This window comes from Ambystoma mexicanum, chromosome 13 (assembly GCF_040938575.1).
Source record: "Ambystoma mexicanum isolate Mex_15411 chromosome 13, UKY_AmexF1_1, whole genome shotgun sequence".
NCBI lineage: Eukaryota > Metazoa > Chordata > Amphibia > Caudata > Ambystomatidae > Ambystoma > Ambystoma mexicanum.
Window position 1 is genome coordinate 320708959 of NC_090938.1, and position 23414 is coordinate 320732372.

Genomic DNA, 23414 nt, shown 5'->3' on the forward strand with positions numbered 1-23414 from the left:
TCAGGGGGAAGGGAAGACACCATTGGCAAAGGAGTGGTTGCAGAAGTCCGCCAGAGCAGGAGCCAAGATGTCAATGTGGTCCTTGATGGTTTTGGAGGAACAGGGGTGAACCTGTTTTGACGAGACTTTCATAGATCAGACTTGTCTAGAAACCCCATCTGGGGAAAACAGGGGAAAGGCAGAGAAGGAGGGAGGAGAGGAAGAGCAGGGAGTAGAGGGGGCAGGGGGAGAGGAAGAGAGAGGGGACAGGATGTCCTGAGTTTTGGAAATTAAATGAAAAGCCAGGGCCATGCAGAGGGCCTGGGAGGGGACAGGAGAGGTAGAGACTGCAGCAGGATTGGCCAGCTCCTTGCACATTTTAAAGAGTTTGGCTGAGTTGTTAGATGCCGCAGAGACGTGGACTTGGATGTGGGCTCTCTTCCTGGTGCGGACGCAGAGCCAGTATTGCCTTTGGAGCATGAGGCAGGCCAGTTTGTCAGAGGATGTACCGGAAGCATGACATTTCCTCTCAGCCACCCTGCACTTGCGTTTATGGGTGGCAAGGTTTGAGTCATACCAGGAGTTGCACTTGGCTTTGGGCTTCAGGTGGATCCTCATGACAGGAGCAAGAACATTGAGAGTATCCGATATAGCAGAGTGGAGCATGGAGAGGGCTGTGTCAGGGTGTGAGTCAGCCAAAGGGGGACAGAGTCGGGACAAGAAAGTGGAAGCGAAAGCCTCAACTGACACATGCTTCAGGGGTCGGATAACCGAGAAGGTAGGTGGCAGTGCCGGAGTTGGCTTGGCCCAAGGGGTGGAGAAAGTGAGCTGGGAAGAAAGGAGAAAGTGATCACTCTGGGAGAGAGGAGTGATGAGAGGGATGGAAAGAGGAAGGTCTGTAGAGATCAGAACATCAAGAGTGTGCCCTGCAGAGTGTGTCGGGCCAAAAGGGAGGATAGAGAGAGAGTTGCAGAGGTCGCGAAAGAGTCCAGAGGAAGGACAAGAAGCATCCAGGTGGATGTTAAAGTCTCCAAGAAGGAGGAGTTGAGTGGTCGAGACCAGGAGGGAAGAGGAGAAGGTCGCCCACTCAGAGAGGAAAGAGATGATCTGACTAGGTGGCCGATAGATGGTAGCCACAGTTAGGGAACGTCTATGAGAGAGAGAGAGCCTGCGGACGAGGCATTCGAAAGTGGAGTAGACCTGCGTAGAAATGACAGAGGCAGGAATCTTCTCGGTGAACATCAGGGCTACACCCCTTCCAGAATGGTTGGACCTGGACGCAGAGAGGATCTTGCAGCCATCAGGGAGGAGAGTCTGTCAGAGTTGTGACAGAGATGGCCGTGAACTGTGTCTCAGTGAGACCGAGGACATCAAGGTCAAGTTCTTCAAGGAGGTGGCAGATGTCAGAGGAGTGTTTGACAGCTGAGCGAGAGTTTAGAACAGCAATATGGAGAAGGTTGCCGTCCTTGAAAGACTTCCGGGGAGGGGTACAAATCAGAGGTATGCCCTACAGAGGTGTAGAAGAAGCCCGGAGGTGGCAGAAGAGGGAGGAGGAGTGTGCAAGGTAGCCAAGGAGGAGACAGCAGGGGAAGGCAAGGAATCCATGGAGGGAAGAGAGGGGACAGCAGCAGAAGGAAGGACATTGATGAGGCACGGGAAGCGTCTATCCAAGAGGAGAAGATTGGCCTGAAGGCCTTGGACCAAGACGGTACCACTCAGGGAAACATTAATGATGACCTTAGAGGAGTCAGAGGAGGCCACCATTAATGGGAGAAGAAGAGAAAGAAAAAAGCACAAAGACCATATGCTGAGACCATAGGTCTGGCGAGGGAACGACAAAGAGGATGTCGGTGATGGTTTGCCTAGAGGAAGCACTGGTATAGGTGTCAGCGATAGGGAGGCCAGGGTTGAGGACCAGGATGTCCTTTTTAAACTGATTCCTACCAGATTTAGTGAGGAGAGCAGAATAGTCGATAGAGAAGCAGTTAGAAAAGATAGAGTAGCTGGGAGAGGAGAGAAGAGGAAGGTGGGGAGTGAGGGGGGTAGGGGCGCGGAGACACCAGCGAAGGACGCGGGGAGGGGTGCAAGCAGATGAGACAAGGAGAGACGAGATAATAGTAGCCAATTGAACAAAACGACTCAGGGCTCAGACAGTAGTAGAACAGTTTGCTAGGTGAACGCCATGCTAAGGAGGCAAAAAACCAAAGAGCACTACTTTCACAATGTAGTTTAGCAACAGAGACAGCACATTTAGGTCTAAGTTTCCTGTATAGTTGAAGAAAGGCCTAGTTTTCACAATGCAATCTAATACTTTCACAATACAATTAAATACATTAAAAAAAAACCTAGGTCTGAGAGTCCTGTACAGTGGGAGAAAGGCCTAGGTTTCACAGTGCAATTTAAAATACTTTCACAGTGCAATTAAATAAAAACCCACCTAGGTCTGATGGTCTGCTGAGTGCACAGGCCCAGTGTGTCTACAATCAGACCGGTTTGGTTGGGGCATGTGACAGTTGCCTCTGCGACCTTGTTTATGGCACTGATACATTATTTGTAATATTACTAGGGCAATTACACACTTTGCACTGGTTTACTGCTGGAGCAGTGACCAGATGCGTGCGGATTGTAGTGCCAGTAAAATGAATAAATATGGCTGGGTTTCACAATCACCCAATGTCAGGATTTGAACTGTTTGTGGCACCAGCAAAATTGCTTTGCACTAGCACTAAGACAGCACAAATTGGGTATTTGCATTGCGAATTGTGGCCTTGTCACATGACCAGATATGGCGGGTCTTCATTCTGGTACAATGATCAGTGAAACTGGGACAATTGCACCAGCCCAAAGACTTGTGTAAATCATACCATTGCACTGGTTCTAAGAATATCCCAGTGCCAACTTTTGTCAGGCCTGGTCAAGTTTGCGCAGTCCCATTGAAAGGCCAGCTTTGACATGAGACATTATGATGACATAAAATATCAGATTTGATTATGCCATGTCATGTTAAGCTAGTTCATGATATGCTATGGCATGATGTCATGCCATATTTGATGATAGATCATGTTTTGACACAACACACCTGCTATGTCTTATCCTGAAATCTTGTTTCATCATGGCATGTTGACTTTGGATGCAAAGTCCCCAGCTTGGCACTGACTGCTAGCAATCAGGTGGCCCTAGGCACTGGGGACCCTTCTAAGCTAGAGGATGGTGTTGTAAGTGGAAAAAGGACAGAGCCCCTTTAAGAGGGAAGCCCATGACTATGGGAGGGAGCGGGAGGCAGGAGGAAGGGGAGGAGCAAGGGAAGGAAAACGGCAGTTATGATGTAGAGAGAATAAAGGAAGGTTGAAAGGAAAATGGCTCTGTGTTTCTATGAGGTGCATGGATGATGATGAGTGTTTAGTGCCACCCCAACAACTGGCGACGAAGGGAAACGTCCCACGCCGTGAAGAAAATGGTGAAGGGCCCGTGTGCCCAGCAGTAACGGGGGCCCGTGTGCCCAGCAATGAAGGGACACGGCCGCCCAGCAACAATGGAGGGCCCGTGTGCCCAGCAGTAAGGGGGGCCGTGTGCCCAGCAGCGACTGGGGCCCCCGTGTGCCCAGCAGTGAAGGGCCCGTGCGCCCAGCAACAATGGAGGGCCCGTGTGCCCAGCGGCGACAAGGCCTGTGTGCCCGGCAGTAGGAGGTGGGCCCGTGAGCCTGCAGTGGGCCTGCGTGCCCAGCATCATCGGGCCTGCGAGCCCGCGCAAGCGGCAGGGCCCGTGCACCCAAAGTGTGGTAGGGCCTGCGCGCCCAGCAGCAGAGGAGGTGGAGGCCGGTGCGCCCAGCAGCACCTGGGGCCCGTGTGCCCGCTATGAACAGGGGCCCATGCGCTCAGCAGCGGAGGAGACGGTGGACCCGTGCACCCGCAGCAGAAGAAGACCCGTGAGGTGCTCCGGAGGAGGGTCCGTGAGCCCAGCAGAAGGAAGACGTCGCGGGAGCCCACCCCGACAGCAGAGAGGACCGCCGGACACAGCCCAGCAGAGGGAAGACTTCACGGGAGCCCACCCCGACGGCAGGGAGGACCACCGGACGCAGCCCAGCAGAAGGAAGATGTCGCGGGAGCCCACCCCGACAGCAGAGAGGACCGCCGACCGAAGACCAGCTGAAGGAGGAGCCGCCAAGGGTCGTCCAGCAGAGCCATCGGAACGAATTCAACGGCAGGTGGAGGCCAACACAGAAGGGGACCCCAGCAGGAAGAGAAGCCGCCACCAGGACTACAGAGCCGCCGAACAGCGAGGAGAAGACCACGCCTGCAGCCACCGTGACAGCGCAGCAGGCCCGGCTGTTTGCCCGCTTCATCCGTCGGCGGCAACAAGAGTAGGAGAATAAACGGACCGCGGCAACTGCAACCCCAACAAGTAAGGTGTTCTGTCGGGGGTCGAGAAAAAAAAAAAGGGGAAAGGGAATCCCCGTGTCTCCCACATAGTGACAGTCAAATAGAAAGAAAATAACACATGTATCCTGACACGCATGACCTAGTGGCAGTAACCCCGCGTCTCCTGCTAAGTGACATTACGACAAGTATAAGTGCACCAGCGAAAATTAAAGGCAAACCCGAGAGCCCAGTAACCACACACGATCATGCCGAATAAAGGGTGGTAGCAATGAACAGCCCACTAAGCGTGCCATAACTCTCGTGCAGCCGCGAGGAAAAGGGTAATGCTCGCGCGAGCGCCAAAAAATATATAATAAAATATAGAAGGGACAAAATTGGGAAGCAAGGAAACAATCCCAACAGTGTCACAGGACACCCTACTGGCCGCGGGACGCCAGCCCACAAGCCCACTAATAGGCCTCACACAAAAAAAAAAGGGACAGCAACACACGTGCGCAGACCACGCCTCGCAGGCCACACGTGTTGCCAACGCTACCACAGCAGCCCACTACGAGTGCCACCTCACATTGAACACGGCCAACACCCCACCAGAGTTACCTGCCACCACGCAGGCCACCGGTGCAGGAAAAGTGGCAGACCCACAGAAGGACAATACCAGCACAATTTGTGCATCACCACGAGGACAACCACAAGGTGGAGAACCATCACGCCTCTCACACCCCTGCAGACTGCGGAGAACCAAGGGAACACATTTGGATACTACCAGCAGCCCACAAGAAGTAAAGTGGCGCCTGAACTGCCGCTGCTCAACCCGAGGATACCAGTAACCACGCCACAGGCCAACCAATGGCCCATGACCATCCAGAAAGGCAGGAGCGACAACCAAGGCCCTACTGCCACGTGGAGCACCACAACGCGCCCGCACCATGAGTGACCAAACACAAGCAGATGCCGATGCAGGTGTACAAACCCTAGCAAACCTGGGCCCCACATCATATGCCGCGGCCATGAGAAGACCCGACCCATTCGCCTTGAACCCGCACCACAACCAAGGAACAAGATGGGAAGAATGGGTCGAATAATTTGAGGACTTTCTAGGAGCGATTGGGAACAAAGACCCGCCAAACAAACTCAGCATATTTAGGAACTTGGTAGGAAAAGAGGTAAAGGACATCATCAAGACAATCCCAGCTACAGACAAATCCACATACCAACCTCTCCTCGACGCAGTAAACGACAAACTCATAGTAGGATCCAACAAAGACTACGAACGCCTTGCATTCAACCAACACAGGCAGCGCCCCCACAAATCCATGGGAGAGTTCGTCATACGTCTCCAGCAGAAAATAGGTGACTGCGACTTCGCCAACTTCAATGATGAAGAAGCTATAAGACTAAGGATCATAGAAGGGTGCACCTCGTCAACATTGAGAAAACACCTTCTCATAAAACCCCTACCCCTAATGAAAATACTCAATCTGGCAAAAACGTACGAGAGAGTTAATGCACAGGCAGACACCATTGAAAGGAAAGTGGAAAGCGACGCCATCATAGCCCTCACGGAAGAGCGACCGCATTACTCTGAGCCCACTCGACACTGGAGAAGGAGGAAACTGGGAAGACACTGGCCAGAAGGCCCGGACACAGAGCAATGGCACGGGCGAGGGTGGAAACACACCCACAGACAACCATACCCAGCCTGTGGACGATCATGCTGGTGCTGTGGCCAGGAAGGTCACCTTCAGAGAATGTGCAGGACAAGACCACCCACAAGCTCGACATGCCAACCCATACCCCAGGCAAGAGACCCGAGTACACCTAGAGCACGGTTAGAGATCAGGAAAGACATCAAGGTCGTGAACACCAGCCCATCCACAAGTCTCAGGCATGCACACCCCCTCGACCCTTACGGACCAGCACGTGACACATGAACACCACCCGTTCTGCGAGAGGACTATGAGCTTCACAACCGCCCAGTGGCCTTGGAAATTTCGTACGGGGGGGGGGAATAGAAGTCACAGAAAACTGCAGCACAAGGCAACCGTACCAGACAAGGGTGGAAGAATACCCGCTAGACAAACCCCAAGACCATGCCGCCCAATGGAGGACAGAACAGACAGAACATCCCAAAGGACAGTCATGACGTGACCCAAACGGAGGAGACCGCAGAATGCCGGACACCATCCGCATGATACCGAGTCCTGCCAGAGGACACAGCCGTCTCAGTCACCGGACAGCACTACAGCACGCACTCATCAGTGTCCACTACAGGTCATTCAAAGTAACCCACAAGAAGGACTACGTGCCCGATGAGCAGGTGACAACTATGACAGAGAACTACGGCAAAATGACGCCAAAGGACTCCCTCCTCCATGAGCTATACTTTGAAGAGCAGGAACCAATGAAAGGAGAAGAGATCGAGAGAAAGGAAGAGGAGAGAGCAAAGACTAATGAAACATTACAACAAGAGAGCGTGGAAGAGACCCACGAGCAACCAGGCAGGCCCCACCGGGCCACAAAGAGGCCCCAACGTCTCATCGAACAAATGTGACCCGGGAAATATCATGTTAAAAGAGGGGGAGGTGTTGTAAGTGGAAAAAGGACAGAGCCCCTTTAAGAGGGAAGCCCATAACTATGGGAGGGAGCGGGAGGCAGGAGGAAGGGGAGGAGCAAGGGAAGGAAAACGGCAGTTATGATGTAGAGAGAATAAAGGAAGGTTGAAAGGAAAATGGCTCTGTGTTTCTATGAGGTGCATGGATGATGACGAGTGTTTAGTGCCACCCCAACAGATGGTAGACCAAGAGGAGGTATACAGTGGATCACCTGGAGCCCATACTGCAGCCCCTAATGCAGCCCCATCTGCAAAGAAGGGGGAAACCACGAATTCTCTTTTCAACCCATGAACCCCACTGCTGGAGCCAAGCAGAAGGGACTTCAAAACAGACAGCTGTAGAGACAGCACATATTTTTTCTACTTTTAGGATCGCTGCTAGGGAAGCCACAGTACTTTTCTCAGTCGGTGTTCATGACTCAGTACTTTTCTGGGATGGGCACTTCCGTCTTCATGTCGGGCAGTAGTCGTGACCGTTCCACACTCGCCACATGCTCCCGCTGTCCTGCCACACCTCCCAGGAGGAGGTCCCCAGGCTTCTCCAGCTCTGGGGGTCGCTCCTCTCTCCCTTTCCAGTTCTCACTGGTTTCATCTCTGTGATAGAGGGTGGGACTATCAATTGTTCTTTTGTTCCAGGCGAGTATTGTAAATGCAAAGGATCAGAAATGATGCTAGCCATTCGTACAAGAAGTTTCAAATTATCATACAGTTTTCAACAAAGATATGACATTAGATTATTATTTAATTTTTTCATTTGTAAATTGCACACAAACCCGAGGGCATCTAGGCGCTGTTGCTTAAGTCAAGTTACAGGTTGTGTAGCAGCAGTTGGCCATAAAACACATGTAGATAGCTTTTACAGTCAGAGTATACATAACATAGAGGAGGTTACAGTCTGAGTCAGGGGTGTTGCTAGGTCTGGAAAAGACCAGGGGCTAAGCTAATGACAGGACTTGCGGGATTCAGGGCTAGTTACAGCCTTTTGGTTGTAATCACTGAGCTTCTATCCGGGGCTACAACCAAAAGACCAGGGGCTATAGCTCCCTCAGCCCCCCCCTAGCAACGCCTCTGGTCCGAGTATACAAATCATCGGCTCCCAAGGGCTTAACAGGTAGCATACTCAGAGAGGGTGATTTGTGTAGCTGATTTAGGCAAACAACCAGGTTTTAAGGGCTCACCGGAAAGCCCAGTAGGATTCGTCCTGAGCAAGTGGGAGAGAGTTCCGTTGTTTTGCCGTGATGACTGGGAAGCTAGCCCCTCCCGCTTTAGTTTGTTTGAACTTTGGTTGCGCTAGTCTGTCGGTGTGAGGTGTTCTGGTGGGTCTGGCCGATTGGGTCTTAACAATGTTTACCAGGTAGGGTGGGGCCACTTTCAAAATGCATCTGTGTGTGATCGTGAGGGTTTTAAAGGTGGTTCTCTCTCGAATGGGGAGCCAGTGCACCGCTTTTCGTGCCGCTCAGATGTGTTCCGCTCCCTGAATATTCTAGGCTGCATGCAAATGCGCAAAACACCACAAGTGTACCAAGCAGGAATATCATGTATCTAGGAGAGCTAATAAAGAAGGGAGTAAAAAGGAACGAAAGAAAAGGACAAATAAAAGAGATCATATAACAGAAATGTTTTTTTCATTTTTTTATTTTTTCTGATGGCTAACACAGAGGTGGTGGAAAGAAGTGGAAGTTGCAAATTATTCCAAAGGCTAGGGCCAGCCATTGATACCCTTGACTAATGCACCAGGATAAGGGAACAGCCGAGAGGTGAAACTGAGCTGACCGAAGAGGACGCGAGGGCTGATATGGGGTGATTTTGTGTGCAAGATATTGTAATGCTAACCGGTTATGCATTTTTATATAAAGGCAAAGGACCTTAAAAGCATTGTGTTATTTGACAGCTGCCATTGAACAGAACGTCTTCGGCGAGAAATAGGGGAGTGTCTTGGAAGATGTAAGATAAGACAAATAACTGCATTTTGTGCTGTTTGGGTACAGTGGATAGGAAAGTCTGGCAAACCTATATATAAAGCATTGGCAGAGTCCAACCAGGAATTAATCAAAGCATCAACCATGTTAGCATGATCTGATTTGAGGAAAGGAAGGGTATGGTGTAAGAGTCAAAGGCAAACAACAATATGAATTTACCAGCAAGCTTATTTGTTTGGTGTGAGTTCAGGGTCCCAAGATTTTGTACCTGCATCGTAAAGGAAGAGAGAATAGAAGGGGAAGGTGGATGACCAGTAGGGTCATTCAGCAGATGTTTAGGACCCAAGAGAATAACTTCTGGTTTTGCTGGATTGAGCTAAAGTTTACTATTGGACAACCAAGACTTAATGCCCCCAAGGCAGAGCTGGAGCTGATCAAACGTGTCAGAAGGGCCGAATACCTTGAGAAACAGCTGAGTGATAGGAGATACCACATTTCTGAAGCGACAGCAGAGGTAAGATGTAAATATTATATAGAGTAAGGGCGAGAGGAATGATCACTGTGGCACTCCACATGGGACAAAGGAGGGGTTAGTGGGGAAAGATCCTAATTTCACACTCTGAGTTCTATCTGAAAGAAAACTCTGGAACCAGTCTAGGGCAGGGCCAGTGACTCCAAGTTCTGAAAGCTGGGATCTTTAGATATGGTAGGATAGCTTATATCCCTTTCTAGGGATTTCCTGTCCTCTAAGGGGGGCGGATGGTTCACGCCCTGGGGATACCGCTTGCTCTGTTCGTTAGGGGGTGTTAAGCTTAGCGGGCACACCTTACTAGCTCAAAAGCGGGTATCTCTGCCATGGGGAGAGGAGTCAAATTCCTTGGATTAATCAAAGTGTACATATGATTGAGTATATATGCGCACATGTAGTGTATATATGTGTGTGAGTGACTGAGAATGTTTGTGGTGTGTGTGTTTGCAAATGCAATGGGCGCATGCATTTTGTTTGACAGGGAATGGGGAAAGCACTAGCTTCCTCAAAGTGATATGTATTGACAATGCTGGCATATATTGCTGGCGTCACAAAGTGATTTTGCCAGAATATATTATGGCTGCAGTTTTTGTAAAGTGATTTGCACTTGCAATGCTAGCATATGTTGTGGTATGGCATTGTATGGTAATGTTTATTTGTAGAGCTCCTATACACAAGGCAAGTGTTTGAAGGCGCTCATGGAGGTAGGGAACAGGGGAGAAAAACAGTCATTCAGTGCCCTTGAGTTTCTGAACGACAACCATTCTGCTCAGCCAGAGTAAATGCATAAATACAATTAACAATGTAGGTAACAACAAATAGGTCTGATGACGATTCTGAAGTTTTTTTCAAGAGTATAGAGGCGCCACCATGCAGAGGGGGAGACAGGGAGGGAAAGATAGATGATCTTCAAGGCATGATACGATCAGATCATGCAAGTGCACAGACGGTACAGGAAAGGGGAGGAGGACAATGGCAGAGGACAAGGGGGGAAATTCAGATGCGCCCAGTTGGTCAGAAATTGTGGGCACAATTTTGTGAAAGTGATTTACCTGGCAATGCTGGCATATATTGGGGGGTGTTTCATGGTAAATCATGGAAGTGATTTACCATGGCAATAGCGACTTATATTATGGGTGCATCATACTTAATGTAATTTACAGTGGAATGTTGGCATAAATTGTGGGTGTGATATCAAAGTGATTTTGCCGGCATATATTGTGGCTGTATCTTCATGAAAGTGATTTATCGTTGCAATGCTGGCATTTTTGTGGGCAAAGCATCAGGAAAGTGATTTATAGAGGCAATACCACATATTGTGTGTTCAGCATTATGAAATGTATTTAAAGAGGGAATACCGCCATATAAAGTGGGCTCAGCATCATGAAATTGTTTTTTTGGGGCAACACCAGCATATATTGCAGACACGATATCATGAAACTGATTTACATTAGCAAATGCAGCAGACACAGGTTCATGAAAGTTGTGTATATTGTGTATATTGTCAGCACAGCATTATGAAATTGGTTGACAGAGGCAATGCCGGTATATGTTGTGGGCGCTGCATCATGAAAGTGAATTACAGTGATCATTCAATTACAGTGATCATAAAGTGAATTGTTAGATCATTCGGAGACTTCAAGGCCTAAGAATGACTACTGTACTCCCTTGTTCCCTTCCCAACTTGAAGTGATGGGAAGCACTTCACTTGTGTATAAACACGTTACAAATAAACAATTACAATTACAATGCTGGAATACATTGTGAACCTTGATATTGCTGCTCATGTAAAATCTTACTACAAACTACACATTTATTCTAATTGATTTCACACTCTTATAGGTAAGTACAGACTAAAGACATGCATCCATACTACTTCAAACATTCACATGACAACCTCATTTCCATTAAACTGCTTATGCGTCCTGTAAGGAACTCATGGTGGCAACAGTGAAGACAGACACAAGTGAGCACAGTTCAAGGGGTGTTTATTAAACTGTAAAGGTAGGTTGGAAAAACGTGTAGTCTAAACCTAAATCTAAGATGGGAGCAAGCTTCTACCATAAAATAATAATAAGGCAGTCCTTGTGGCGTGTTCATTAAAAGGGCCTATACTAGAACCTATTGCCAATCCTTACGCTAAATACAAAAATGGGATAATGTTCTTAAGAAAAAAGGTAGTGTTCACAAATGATAAGTCATGATGTGGTACTTGAGGTCTCCCTTCCCCATGTTTTCAGCATGGGACAAGGGTGGACTTTGGAGCACAGCACACGCTCCAGCTTTCTCAGCACGAGGTAACAGTTCCGCTTTCAGAAATCAGGGCATTCAGTGGTTAAGTCTCTTTTCTATCAAAAAGTCTCTTGCCACCATGGACCTGATGTATTTAAATAAGTATTCAAATAATCAAAAAAGAGTTCCTTTTCAGCGATGTCAGGATGCTTGGGTGACGTCTTTCACCTATGGATCCCTCTCTTCTGGGCGTAGATCCCTTAAAAAGTTCTTTAATGATACCCGGACCTCTAATAGTTATGTTCCCTTGTTTTCGAGGGCCTGTGTTTCAAAATAATAAACAAAAGTTCAAAGTTCCTTTCTGTTTGCACGTAATCTTCGGGTAATGGCTGCTTACTTCTTGGATCTCCCTCGTTTGGGCTCAGACCCCGTTGGCATTCACAAATCTTTGGGTGATGACTATTCACCCCTTGCATTCCCCTCTTTCTGGCTCAGACCCCTCTCGACTGTTCGCCTTCCTCGTTTGGGTTCACTATGGCGTTCTTTACAAGTCTTAATATGTTTTTGTACATTTCACTGTGGACATCATTCGTTCAGGTTCACTCTTGTCAACACACTGTATTTCGGGACTTTAGACTTCGCCCTCTCTTTACCGGCATCCCTCGTTCGGGTTCACTCTTGCCAATCTTGTCTTTTCCATCCAACTCTTACGATGCAGGATTCACTTCCCATAGCTTCACAATGATCTGTCGGTCAAAGACTTTCGACTATACAGAGGGTTTTACAAGACCCCTGTATGACCACTTTGACCCCTCTTCTCGCCTTTCAAAAGGCCTTCTTGTTATGGTAGTTTCAATAAGCAGGTAATCGCCCAGAGCTTCCTAAGTGAGCACCCACGTGGTGCCAGACTCCTCTGTTGCTGGTTTCCCTCCTTTTGTCATCAGTAGTTATTTTAACCTTTCACAGTTCAATAAGCCGTTTGCTACTTTTCGTTCAACACAGTTCGGTTTCTTATCGACTCTCCCCTCAACTCATCGGCTGTGATGAACTGCTTAGCTTTCTTTCTCTTTGGAGTCAAGGTTGGTATTTCAGAGACAAGCGTCTCTCCCTGGCTTGGTTATCAGCAAAGGAGGGTCTTGTGTACCGTTGACATCTCCTGCAACAAACACTGGCTATTGTTCACGGTTTTATGATTCCTTCTGCAGAGGTTTCACAGGCCTTGGTCAGAAAGGGCAAGGTCGCTTCTCTCCCTGTCACCCTCTCGGTGTGTGCCATCTTTCTCCTATGCTTGAACTGCCGTAATGAGTTAGCTCTCTCGTTGTGCAGTCTGGTCTGCCTTGCACGTCTTGCGCTCTTGAACTCCACCTCTTATCCCTGTGGGGAAAGGAAAGGGCAGTCAGGTGTATTTGATTCTGGTCAATTGCTTAACATTGCCTGACCCTTGGGTTGGGACATGTCAGGTAAACAGTTTTCATGTTAGTCCGTTGCTTTTCACTGCATGGGAAGGTGTTTGTATCGGAAAAGGAGGGTGGCAGAGTTTCCAAGTATCTTACAGGGTCATAAGGGGAAAAAGTGTGACATGGAATTATAACCCTCGTAATATGGGGGGTTAGGGTCTGGAAAACAAACAAGAATGACAGGGATTATTATTGTGAAATGAACAGGGGGTATTGCGGGAACAGTAGTGTTTTGTTAATGCTGATTAAGAGTTCGGAAAATAATGATCAGAGGGACGTGGAAAAGAATGACTGGGAGTATTCGGGTAAAACACAAGAAAAAAGGGATTTTGTGAGAGATTGTTTCTGGATGTAACAGGGTTTGGGATCCTAGGGGATTTGTTATTTAAGGAGGGGTTGTTGGATCTGGGCATGAAAGATTCCATGGGAGGAAGGGAGGCAGAGGTAGTGCAACCCACAAAGGTCTCAGGGATATCATCTTCCTCTCCTTCTTCCCCGGTACAATATCGTGTCTCATCTAGGGCATTCCCCTGAGCATAACTCTGGGTTCCCCCTCCAGGTGATCCTCCCTCATTCGTCTACCCCCAGGGTTGGGTTCTGAGAGGGCCAGTTCTTCCGTGGTCACCTAAATAAGGAATTCCCGGGGTCTACTTGGGAGAATACCCTCAGGTTTCTCAGAGTCCTATAACCCATCTCTATTGTGCCAACTCTGTTTCTATCTTTACTTCCATGTCTTTCTCATCTAGTCCTTACTCCAACAGGCTATGGTTTGGACACAACCTGGTGGGGTAATAAAATAGCAATACCAGGACAAGGATAGGTGCCGTAAGATGGGCACAGGAGAAATATATCTTAGCATAATCAAACACAAACATGACAATGTTGTAAAATGCTCCCGTGCAATGTTGGTGACCTGGAATCTTGTGGACCTTTTCTTGTGTTACCCTAGAGAACAGATTGTAAATTACATAGAATTTTACCCCATTTTTCCAAAGAAACTGTGCTGTAAAATGTTCCATTTCAACCCATTCTTTAAAAAAAAAATTGTTGAAGAGCCTGAGTGCCCCTTATGTTAGTTTGGGATCCCTCACTACACCTGAACACTTTTGCTTATTTGGGGAGATATCTATACCTCTCTACTGATCATATTCATCAGCCACCAACTGACCTTGACTCATTTAGAATGCTGGTGCCCTGCCAGCATCCACACACCCCTCCCAGCATCAAAAGCTGCCTCTGCCACTGATAAGATGTCAATACTATTTACAAGCACATTTTTAGCAGGCCGGTATGAGGACAAAGAAACAGTTTTCAAAATAGGATATTTACAGTCAATGGAATCGTGTGGTCAGAATGTAATATATATGATATGGCATTTATAGCGCGCCTATACACAAGTCTTTCAAGGCGTGCCGAGGCAAGGGGGGTGTAGAGGGAAGACCGACAACGATCTTACTAGGCCAGGTGTCATTCAGATCACGCAAGTGCAGGGGAAGGGGGAAAAGGGAAGTGCGGGGGCATTGGGGGAGTGCAATACATGGGATAATAAATAACAAGATAAATAAAAGAACGTCCAGCTGGTGGCAAGTGCAGGGTGAGTGTAGACATAAGTGCTGGAGGGGGAACTGTAGGGATACAGAAACAGTCCCAGGTGCAGGGTTGCCAGGGAGGCAGTGCAGGTGCCCGAGATCAGAAGAGTGGCCAGGAAACCAGTGAAGTCTCAGTATCAGCCAGGACTACAACAGGGGAGAGGGGAAGAGAAAGCAGAAGCAGAGAGGAAGGTTTTAACGTGCTTCCGGAAGCGTAGATGGTTCTCCTTAAGTTTAAGGGAGCCAGGGAGGCTGTTCCAGAGGGAGGCCCCAGCCGAAGAGAGATCTACCAACAACTCATTGCTTGGAGAAGCGACTGACCCTGAGGGAGTTGGAGGCGGATGAGCAAAGAGCTCGAGAGGAAAGATATTTAGGAAGAGAGAGTTGAAGGTATTGAGGCCCCATTCCCCAGAAGGCCTTGTGGACGATGCAGAGGGTTTTGAACTTCATCCTCGCAGCCACTGGGAGTCAGTGCAGAGATTTCAGTCCTGGGGAGATACGATCCCTGGGCTTGAGGCCAAGGACAAGTCTTGCAGTCCTGTTATGAATTAGTTGCAGAGGGCATAGAGTAGAAGCAGGAAGATTTAGAAAGAGGCTGTTGCAATTGTCCAGCCTAGAGAGAACCAGAGCTCTGGAGACAGTGAGCTTCTGGGGGAAGGAGAGGAAGGGAAGCATATCTTTGAGGAGGTGCAGTTGGTAGTGTGACTTCTTAGAGACGTCGGAGATGTGAGGAGAGAAAGAGTATGGAGTCGAAGATGACCCCAAGGTGTTTAGCCTTGCAGGTGGGAGCAGGAAGAGGGCCAAGAGAGGCCGGCCAGAGAGATTCGGGAAAGTAGGGAGTGGGTGTGCCGATGAGGAGAATCTCAGTCTTACTGGCATTAAGGCAGAGGTCATTGGCGGCACAGCACTCCTGGATAGCAGGCAGACGGTCGGAGATGAGGGAAGGAGAAGAGGTGGCCGAAGGTAGCCTGAAAATGAGCCGAGTCATCCGCATAGCACTGAAAGTTGGGGCAGAGAGTGGCAATGCAGTGGTCAAGGAGTGCCAGGTATTGGTTGAACAGCCAGGTAGAGAGGTTAGACCCCTGGGGGACACCACAGGTAGAGAAAAAGATAGCAGAGAGGAAGGACCCAAGTTGGACCTGGGAGGGTCGGTCAGAGAGGAAGGAAGTCAGCCACGCCAGGGCCTGACCGGTGAAACCTAGGATATCTCAGAGACAATTAAGGAGGATGGAATGGTTGACAGTGCCAAAGGCAGAAGAGAGATCAAGCAAGATGAGGACACGGGGGTGTTGGAGTCAAGGTTAGACGTCTCTGTCAGTCAAAGCTCATTTCAATGCAGATTTAAGATGTCCCATCACTAACTGTAATTTTCACACTCTCAATAACCCTAGGGTCTCGAGATAAGGACTTGCCAGACACAAATGTATGCTGGCTGACTGCGTGTTTTGTTATAGTTTACCGTGGGATTATACATAGTAATGACCAAGAGGACAAAACACAATGTTTTGCAATGCTGTAATATTTATGCGTATGGAGGTGAAGAGGATTTAGGTCGCTAGATGGATTAACGCACCAGAGCTAAGTGCTCCAGATATTGGGAGGATTCATATAAGTAAAGGGAAATGCACCAGGTCTCCCTAGTTTTATGTATCAAAGAACAAATACATAGCCTCTGTCTCCACTTTGTCAATTTCACCAAGGCCATCAATCTTACCCATTCGGACAATCCCTGGTGAATACGCCCCTGCTTCCACATCCAAACACCGCCTTGTTCCCCGGGGATTCCACTGCTAATCTGCACATCACAGATGCAGATCAGCGAATTTATCACATGTTGGCAAAAAACCTAGAGAAGGAGGCCACAGACAAAATACAATTTCTTTCTGCCATACAGCTGTGAAATGACTGTTAGCTTTTCTTTTCAAGTCTGACTCTCAGGGAGAGACTGCCCCTGCTTCCCTCCTGCTCTCCGCCCCACAGTGCCCCCTGGAAACATCTGTGAGGCTAGACATTGCTACACAAATGCTTTTCTGTGGACAACACACCAGATCCTGCTCCACACTGATCTCACTGGAAATAACATCCTACCATGTTGGTTACACTGTCCACAGAACAATCATGGGTCTCCGAACTGCAGAGGTGTGGCAGTGGTGTCTCCAAAACCTACTGTCACTGCGTGGGAAGGGGAGACACCACTGCCAAACCCTCATACTCTGAAAAATCAGTGTATGCAGAAGGAAGATGTAGAAAGCCTTTATTCTGACCTTTTTCAGCATCTGCAATGGCCAGAAAGAGGATGTAAGTGCACATTGTCCATGGTACACATTACTATGCATTAAGCAATGTTTTAGTGAACCATCTATATGGCTCAATTTTCTTTTAAAAGAAATTAAATTTTTGGGCAAAAACACAGAGATAGAGGTATGTGGGGGCGTCTTTAAGTACGGATAGTAATTATATTCATTTACAAACACATTTTGCATATCAGAATCTAGAAAACGTACACAAACCAAACAAAAATAAAAGATTGATTCCACCTGAAAAAGACAAAAATTCTAACTTGAACGAAAAATCTGAAAAACTAGAAGTAAAGAGATCATCTCTGCTCGAAGTGTAATTGCTATATATATATTACACGTTTGGGCAATCACTCAAATTCCATGAATGTGTGCATTTAAAGTTGTCTCTGATAGCATTCGGATCCTAATTATGGGGGAAAATTGACTAGAAAGAATTATACAGAAAATTTAAGAAAAATGCTGGAGTAAAATCCTAGGTATTCCTAAAAGCACTCTAATTCAAACTACATGGAGAGAGTTGTAAATGTGGACCTTCATCGTTTTGGGTCCGTTCATAGTTTTTGGTTATTTAGGGTAAAGCAATGCAGCTCATACTCGTCAGTACTGGGTTACCATCCAGTTAAAGTCGAGTTTTACAGTATTATATTTTCCAGACCCTGCGAATTATGTCATGAAATTAAATTTATTTTGGCAAAATGGCAAGCTAGAAATCTGTGCCTTCAAGTCTACTGTCTGGAGTTAACGTATAGCGCACGCAAGCATTCAATACGTTGTCAATTTTAGGTATACATATAAGGCTGATTACTTTGATACATTTAATTTGAAGTCTAGTTATTTAGACCATTTGAAAAGTAAACATCTATTGGTGGCTGAACTATCTTTAACACAACTCCTGATGGTAAATGCATGGTAGCTTTCCGTACATATAGAGGTGGGAAACTATCAAAGTGAAGACTGTGTCATGGCATTGGGTGAGATTATGCATATGTCGTCAAAAGCATCAACAAGCCTTCTGTCATATCTTTGGGGAATGCCCCTTTTGTACAGAAACTCAGTCACATTTCTGTATTCTTGGGCAAATAGTGTTGCAGGGGGGTAGAAGAGAAACAAATCTGACAAGATATCTCAGGTAATTAAACTCTAACCCAGACATTGGGTCCATGAATGATGCAAGCCAAGATCCTGGCAGGACTGACTAAGCACTTTATCCTTTTGTGGTAGAAAAGTGTATACCAATGAAGTGGAAGGAATCCGATATGAAGAACTGTATAAAATGTGATATTATTGTCATCTAATTTACTGCTATCGCCCATTGTCTGTGGGCATGAAGGGTTTAGTCTGCTTTAAACTCTGTGCATCTAATCTTTGACTCCTCTCTTCGACTTCTATCTGTCTTTCATTCCTCATATCTTGGACCTTGACAAAAAGGCCCATTTCCAACTCTACCGCCTCAGGGGCATCCTCCCTTTCCTCACTTTTCCCCAGAAGCTTAAACTCTCCAGTCTTGACTACTGTATCAGCCTCTTCCTTAATCTACCGTCTTCTTCTCTCCGCCCCATCCAGCTAATCCAGAATAGGGCTGCAAGACTCATCATTGGCCTCAAGCCCAGGGACTGTATCTCTCCAGGCCAAAAATCTCTCCACTGGCTCCTGGTTGCTGCAAAGATCAGATTTAAATCCCTTTCCATCATCCATAAGGCTGTCTGTGCTATGGTCCACGCTATCTACAATTTGCTCTCACCAAATACTCTCCTTCCACATCCCTCCCATCCTGCAGCTCCATTTCTCTGCAACTCAAGCACTTCTCTAAGCAGAGAGTGGGCAACCGTTCCCTTTCTTCGGCTGTCTCCCTCCTCTGGAACAGCATCCCCCTTTCCCTTTGTCTTGAACCAGATCTCCTCAAGTTCTGCAAGCACCCCAAGACTTTCCTCTTCTCCTTCTTCCTTCCCTCTCTCCCTCCTGTGCTAAACCCCACAGTCGATGTGATTGGTGGCCTGGCCCCTTATGTGGTCCTTGCCTTCTGCCCAATCGCCTGCAGCATCCGCCCTACCCTTGCCTTTGGGCACCACTGGACTGTGCTGTCTCACAGGCCCTGCACTTACTGTATTGGCTGGATACCCCTTTTCACAAAATGGTCACTGCCTGGCAGTTACCTGTTTCCTTTGCAACAGACTCTCGGGCACGCCCCCCCCTCCCTCTGTGGAACCTCTAGAACTTACATCCTTCCCTTTTCCCTTCTCTCGCTCTGCACTTGAATGTTCTGAATGATCACAAGGCCTAGTAGGACTGTTTTTGTATTTTATTCATCACTATGATCAAACTACATTGTCTTACTGTTAACTTGTTCCCTGCCGTTTTCCCTGTGGCCGCTTTGAAATAAAATTCTTGATGTATACATGCCTTACAAATGCCCAATAAAATAAGAACTAAATACACACAGACATGATCAAGGAACCAGCATGGATTTGTGAAAGTACAAAGTCAGAGAAGCTCTGACCAGAATACTCACCTGCAAACGCTGTCAGCTCCAGTGATGATGTAATCTGCCAGGCACAGTAGGGAGTCTGACCTGAAATTAAGGAAACGGGGCTGGGGCCAGGGGGTGGGGGGGGTGGGACATTACGAATACAGCTGATTTTGAACTCATAAAAGTCTGAATATCGAAAACTGAAAGTGATATTCTAAACACACTGTAATCTATGGGTGTCTTTGACCAGGGTTTCGGCCTCAAACACAGCCAAAGGCACCCTAATTGAAGCATTTGCACACTTGCTATTTTTTCACTGTTCTTAAAGCACGTAATTCAGTAGCGGTTGTCGTTCAAATTGCTGCTTGATCTTTCATGGAATTGAGTTTGCAAGGACTGGGATATGCGTCCCAATACCGTCCTGTGATCCCATACCCGCATCTGTGAGCAAATAAGATATCTTACTTGTCTGATACCAGCAGCTGAATTATGAAGTTGCAGAGGAAGACGAAGAAGGAGCAGGAGCTGTAGTATTTGAAGGACGGCAGGTCAGAGAGTCGATACTGTAGGGGAGAGAAAGGAACAGCCCTTAGAATGACTGCTGCTTCCCACCATTCCCTAGAAACACCTCATCTGGATCCTGGCCTCTCTGAGACTTCCCCTCCACCAACAAGGGACCTTCATTCTGCACAAGTGGGAGCTCCGGTGTACAGACAAAGAGAAGAAGGATTCTTTAAAATATGGTAAGGAGAGGGAATAGTTAGAATTGGTATAGTAACAGTGGAAGATGGATGGGAGGAGAAAGGGAAACAAAGCTGGTGATGGAGAGGCAGGGAAGACGTGCGAGAAGAAGAGAGGACAACGGGGTGAGAATGGTACCGAGGAGAGAGATGTAATGAAGGGGGAAGAAAGGACGGTGAGACAGTGGGAACGAAGGAAGATAACATGCAAGGTAGATGAAAGAAGGGCTGAAGGGAGGAATTATGTGATAAGTGAAGTCATGAATGAATTAATGAGAGTAGGAAGAGAGCAATTAATGAGGACAGGAGGATAAATTGTGAGGCAGAAGAAATTAGTACAAGGTGTAATGAAGGAAGGAGCCGGAAATGAGGGCAATAAGAAAAGAAAGCGTGATAGGTTGGGAGGAATTAATGCGGAAAGGGGATAAGGCAGGAATGAGTTTAGGGGTGTGCTTGTGTTTATTTATATCAATTAAGCATTTCAATCCAAATCACTGTACATAGGATAGTAATACAAAGGACAAAAATACTTTATCCAAGTACAAGTTAGCTGATAGGAGCAACAACAACACCAACTATTCATGTGAATCCCCATACACTTCATAGTGATTTAGTGATCATTAGTGGGCACAGTGAGGAAACCCACTACTTCCCGACACTAAGCTTTATGTGCAAGAAAAAGATATAAGGAAGTGACACAATATTACTAACCATTGTGTGTATATATATATATATATATATATATATATATTAAGAAGATACAAGCATGTTAGATTGCTTTTAAATGTCAGAAATCCAAAAAAGACAAAATGTATTTGGAAGGATAATGGAAAAACATAATGCAGGTTAGTATGCAGCATAGTAAGTTCTAATACCTAAAAAAATAAAAATTAACTGTGGCACTCTAAAACAGTGCCACCATACAATTACCTCTTATTTACAGTAATGGCAGTGATCGTTTTTCTCATTGTCTATAGAGGAATAGAGTTTGTTGACAATGGTTCAGCCAAGTACCACAAGACCTTCTTCAGGAGAGACGGTTGTTCAGACAGTTTTGTCATTGCAACGTGTACTTACTATCTTGATCCAATGTTGCTCTGCCAGAAAGGATAGACAAGCTACTGACTGCACATTGAAAGAAGGTGAACTCTGGATGAGAATCATGATAATTCATCTCTTGGATCAGTCAACTCCTTAGCTGTACTTTTATTCTGTTTAATTCAATGGCTTTTCTCAACTGTGTCACTAGAATGAGGCCATCCTCTTTGTTCAGTACTGATTTATATGTAGTGGAAACATACATTCTTTATGTGTCCATATGCATCTATGAGGTATATTGGTATATGTTGGTGCTTGCCGTCGTCTAATCTATTTGAGCATGTGGCTAGCCTCATGATTGCTTTGCTGCTTGTGTTTTATTGCATCTGTACACGTTTAAACTAAGTTTCTTCTTCAGGTTTGTGGCATAAGTTTCTTCATCTTGATCTCAAGATGTCACTTATCCTTGGTATTGGTATTTCTCTGTTCTTTATAAGTCGTCTGCCTCTTTGGTCTGGTTATCTTCCTATATGGGTGTCGATTCAGTTTTGTATGACGTCACCATTCATCCTGGTCATTCAATTTCTTTGTTTCATCAGAAATCTCGTTCTAATGACCATCATAGTGTCTTGGATGCAAGTATGGTTTCCTCAATGGGTACTTCACCTCCCATATCTTCTTAGGTATATGTATTCTTATGGGTACTGCACATAGTCCACACTCTTCTCTTTGCTGGTTTAACTGTTCAGTATAGTCACATACTTTGGTTCATATGTTTCAGGTAATGTAGGTGGGGCAGGTGGAGTGGGGTACTTGGCCCCTTCTCTACACTCCCCCCTCTGGGCGATTTATGGACCACTCTCACATCATCTTCTATAACTAGACATCCTGCTCTGAAGAAATGCCTCTTAGGGACCCATATTTTCATGACTCCCTTCAGGCATCCAGCCGATTTCACATGCTCGTCCTTGTTCCATATCATGAGCATGCACTGTCCACTTGAATTCGCCTATTTACTCACTAATACGTTTACTCTGAACGCAGCACGCCCACTTGGAATCCGGAATAGCAAGCTTGATTAATCAAACCTTCACCCAGACACTGACCTCTCCTTGACTATGCTCGCTCTCTACACCAACACACAATTAGAGCGCAGCTACACACCTCGATCCATTTCGGCCTAGCTGCTCACAATACTTCATGAACACTTCAACATTCTGATAAAATGCATCTATACCCCACGAAAATCGGCCTAGCTGCACACACAAGCGTACTACACAGGCCTAACGCAGCCAGAACCCAGTCTTGGTGCCCAAGACAGCAGGTTAGCATGCACCAACATGTGTTTACACCCTCTGTCCCAACAGGCCATCCTCACCCTCTCTTGTCCCCCCGTGTTCCCTTGTGCACCCCCCCTTCCTGCACACAGGAGTCTGTCCTGATACGTTCTGGTTTCACCATCACCGTCTTGTGGCCAATGCCGGATTTTACATTTATGGACTTCATTGATTCACGGTGCGTCACCCTTTTTCAACTCTCATGCTGGACTTCCTTTGCATCTTGTACTCATGGTGGCCCTGAATCATGCTGTTCCATCTTCATCTTGTATCCTGGCTTGCAACATTATGTGTTACTACTGACTTCTGCAATTGTATTCGCTCTCCTCTCTTGCTTCTCCACTCTTTTTGACTGCTCATTCTGTTCTCTCCTCTCCTCCCCTTACTTTCTTCTATGCACTTACTCTATCAGAATTGTCCCTGGACCTACTATGATAGCAACCTCATCTGTCACTCCCCTATCCCCTTACTGTTGTCCCCCCTCCCTCCAGCACTATCTGAAACGTTGTCAGGGCTAGTACGATAGTCACTTGTTTTGTTCCTCCACTCCCTTTCTGCACCCCTCTCCCTCACCTTTTGTTATCCTCCGGCTCTACCAGAAATGTCGTCAGGCCTAGTATGGTAGTCGCCTGTCTGTTTCCATTTCCTTCCCACTCTCCCCCTCCCTTCCTTATCTATGTCTTAGCACTTGCACTATCTGAAATGTCGTCAGGCCGAGTACGATAGTTAATTTCATATCCTTACTGTTCATGGCCTGTAAGAATGTCGTATTTTCCTTTGTTCCCTTCCTTCCCTTGAAGCGCTTTGAAACACATTGTGTATAGGCGCTATATAAAT

The 23414-nt window shown here is 46.9% G+C and overlaps 1 protein-coding gene across 21 annotated transcripts in view; it reads right to left on the minus strand.

The window, feature by feature from the left end:
- Positions 1-23414, minus strand: part of ADCY4 (adenylate cyclase 4) — a 1677325-nt gene that overhangs the window by 485990 nt on the left and 1167921 nt on the right. For all 21 annotated transcript variants that reach the window (XM_069633796.1, XM_069633797.1, XM_069633789.1 and 18 more), the window contains one exon: positions 19928-20025. In XM_069633796.1, coding sequence (XP_069489897.1) covers positions 19928-20025 — 98 coding nt within the window. The remainder of the gene's footprint in view (positions 1-19927; positions 20026-23414) is intronic.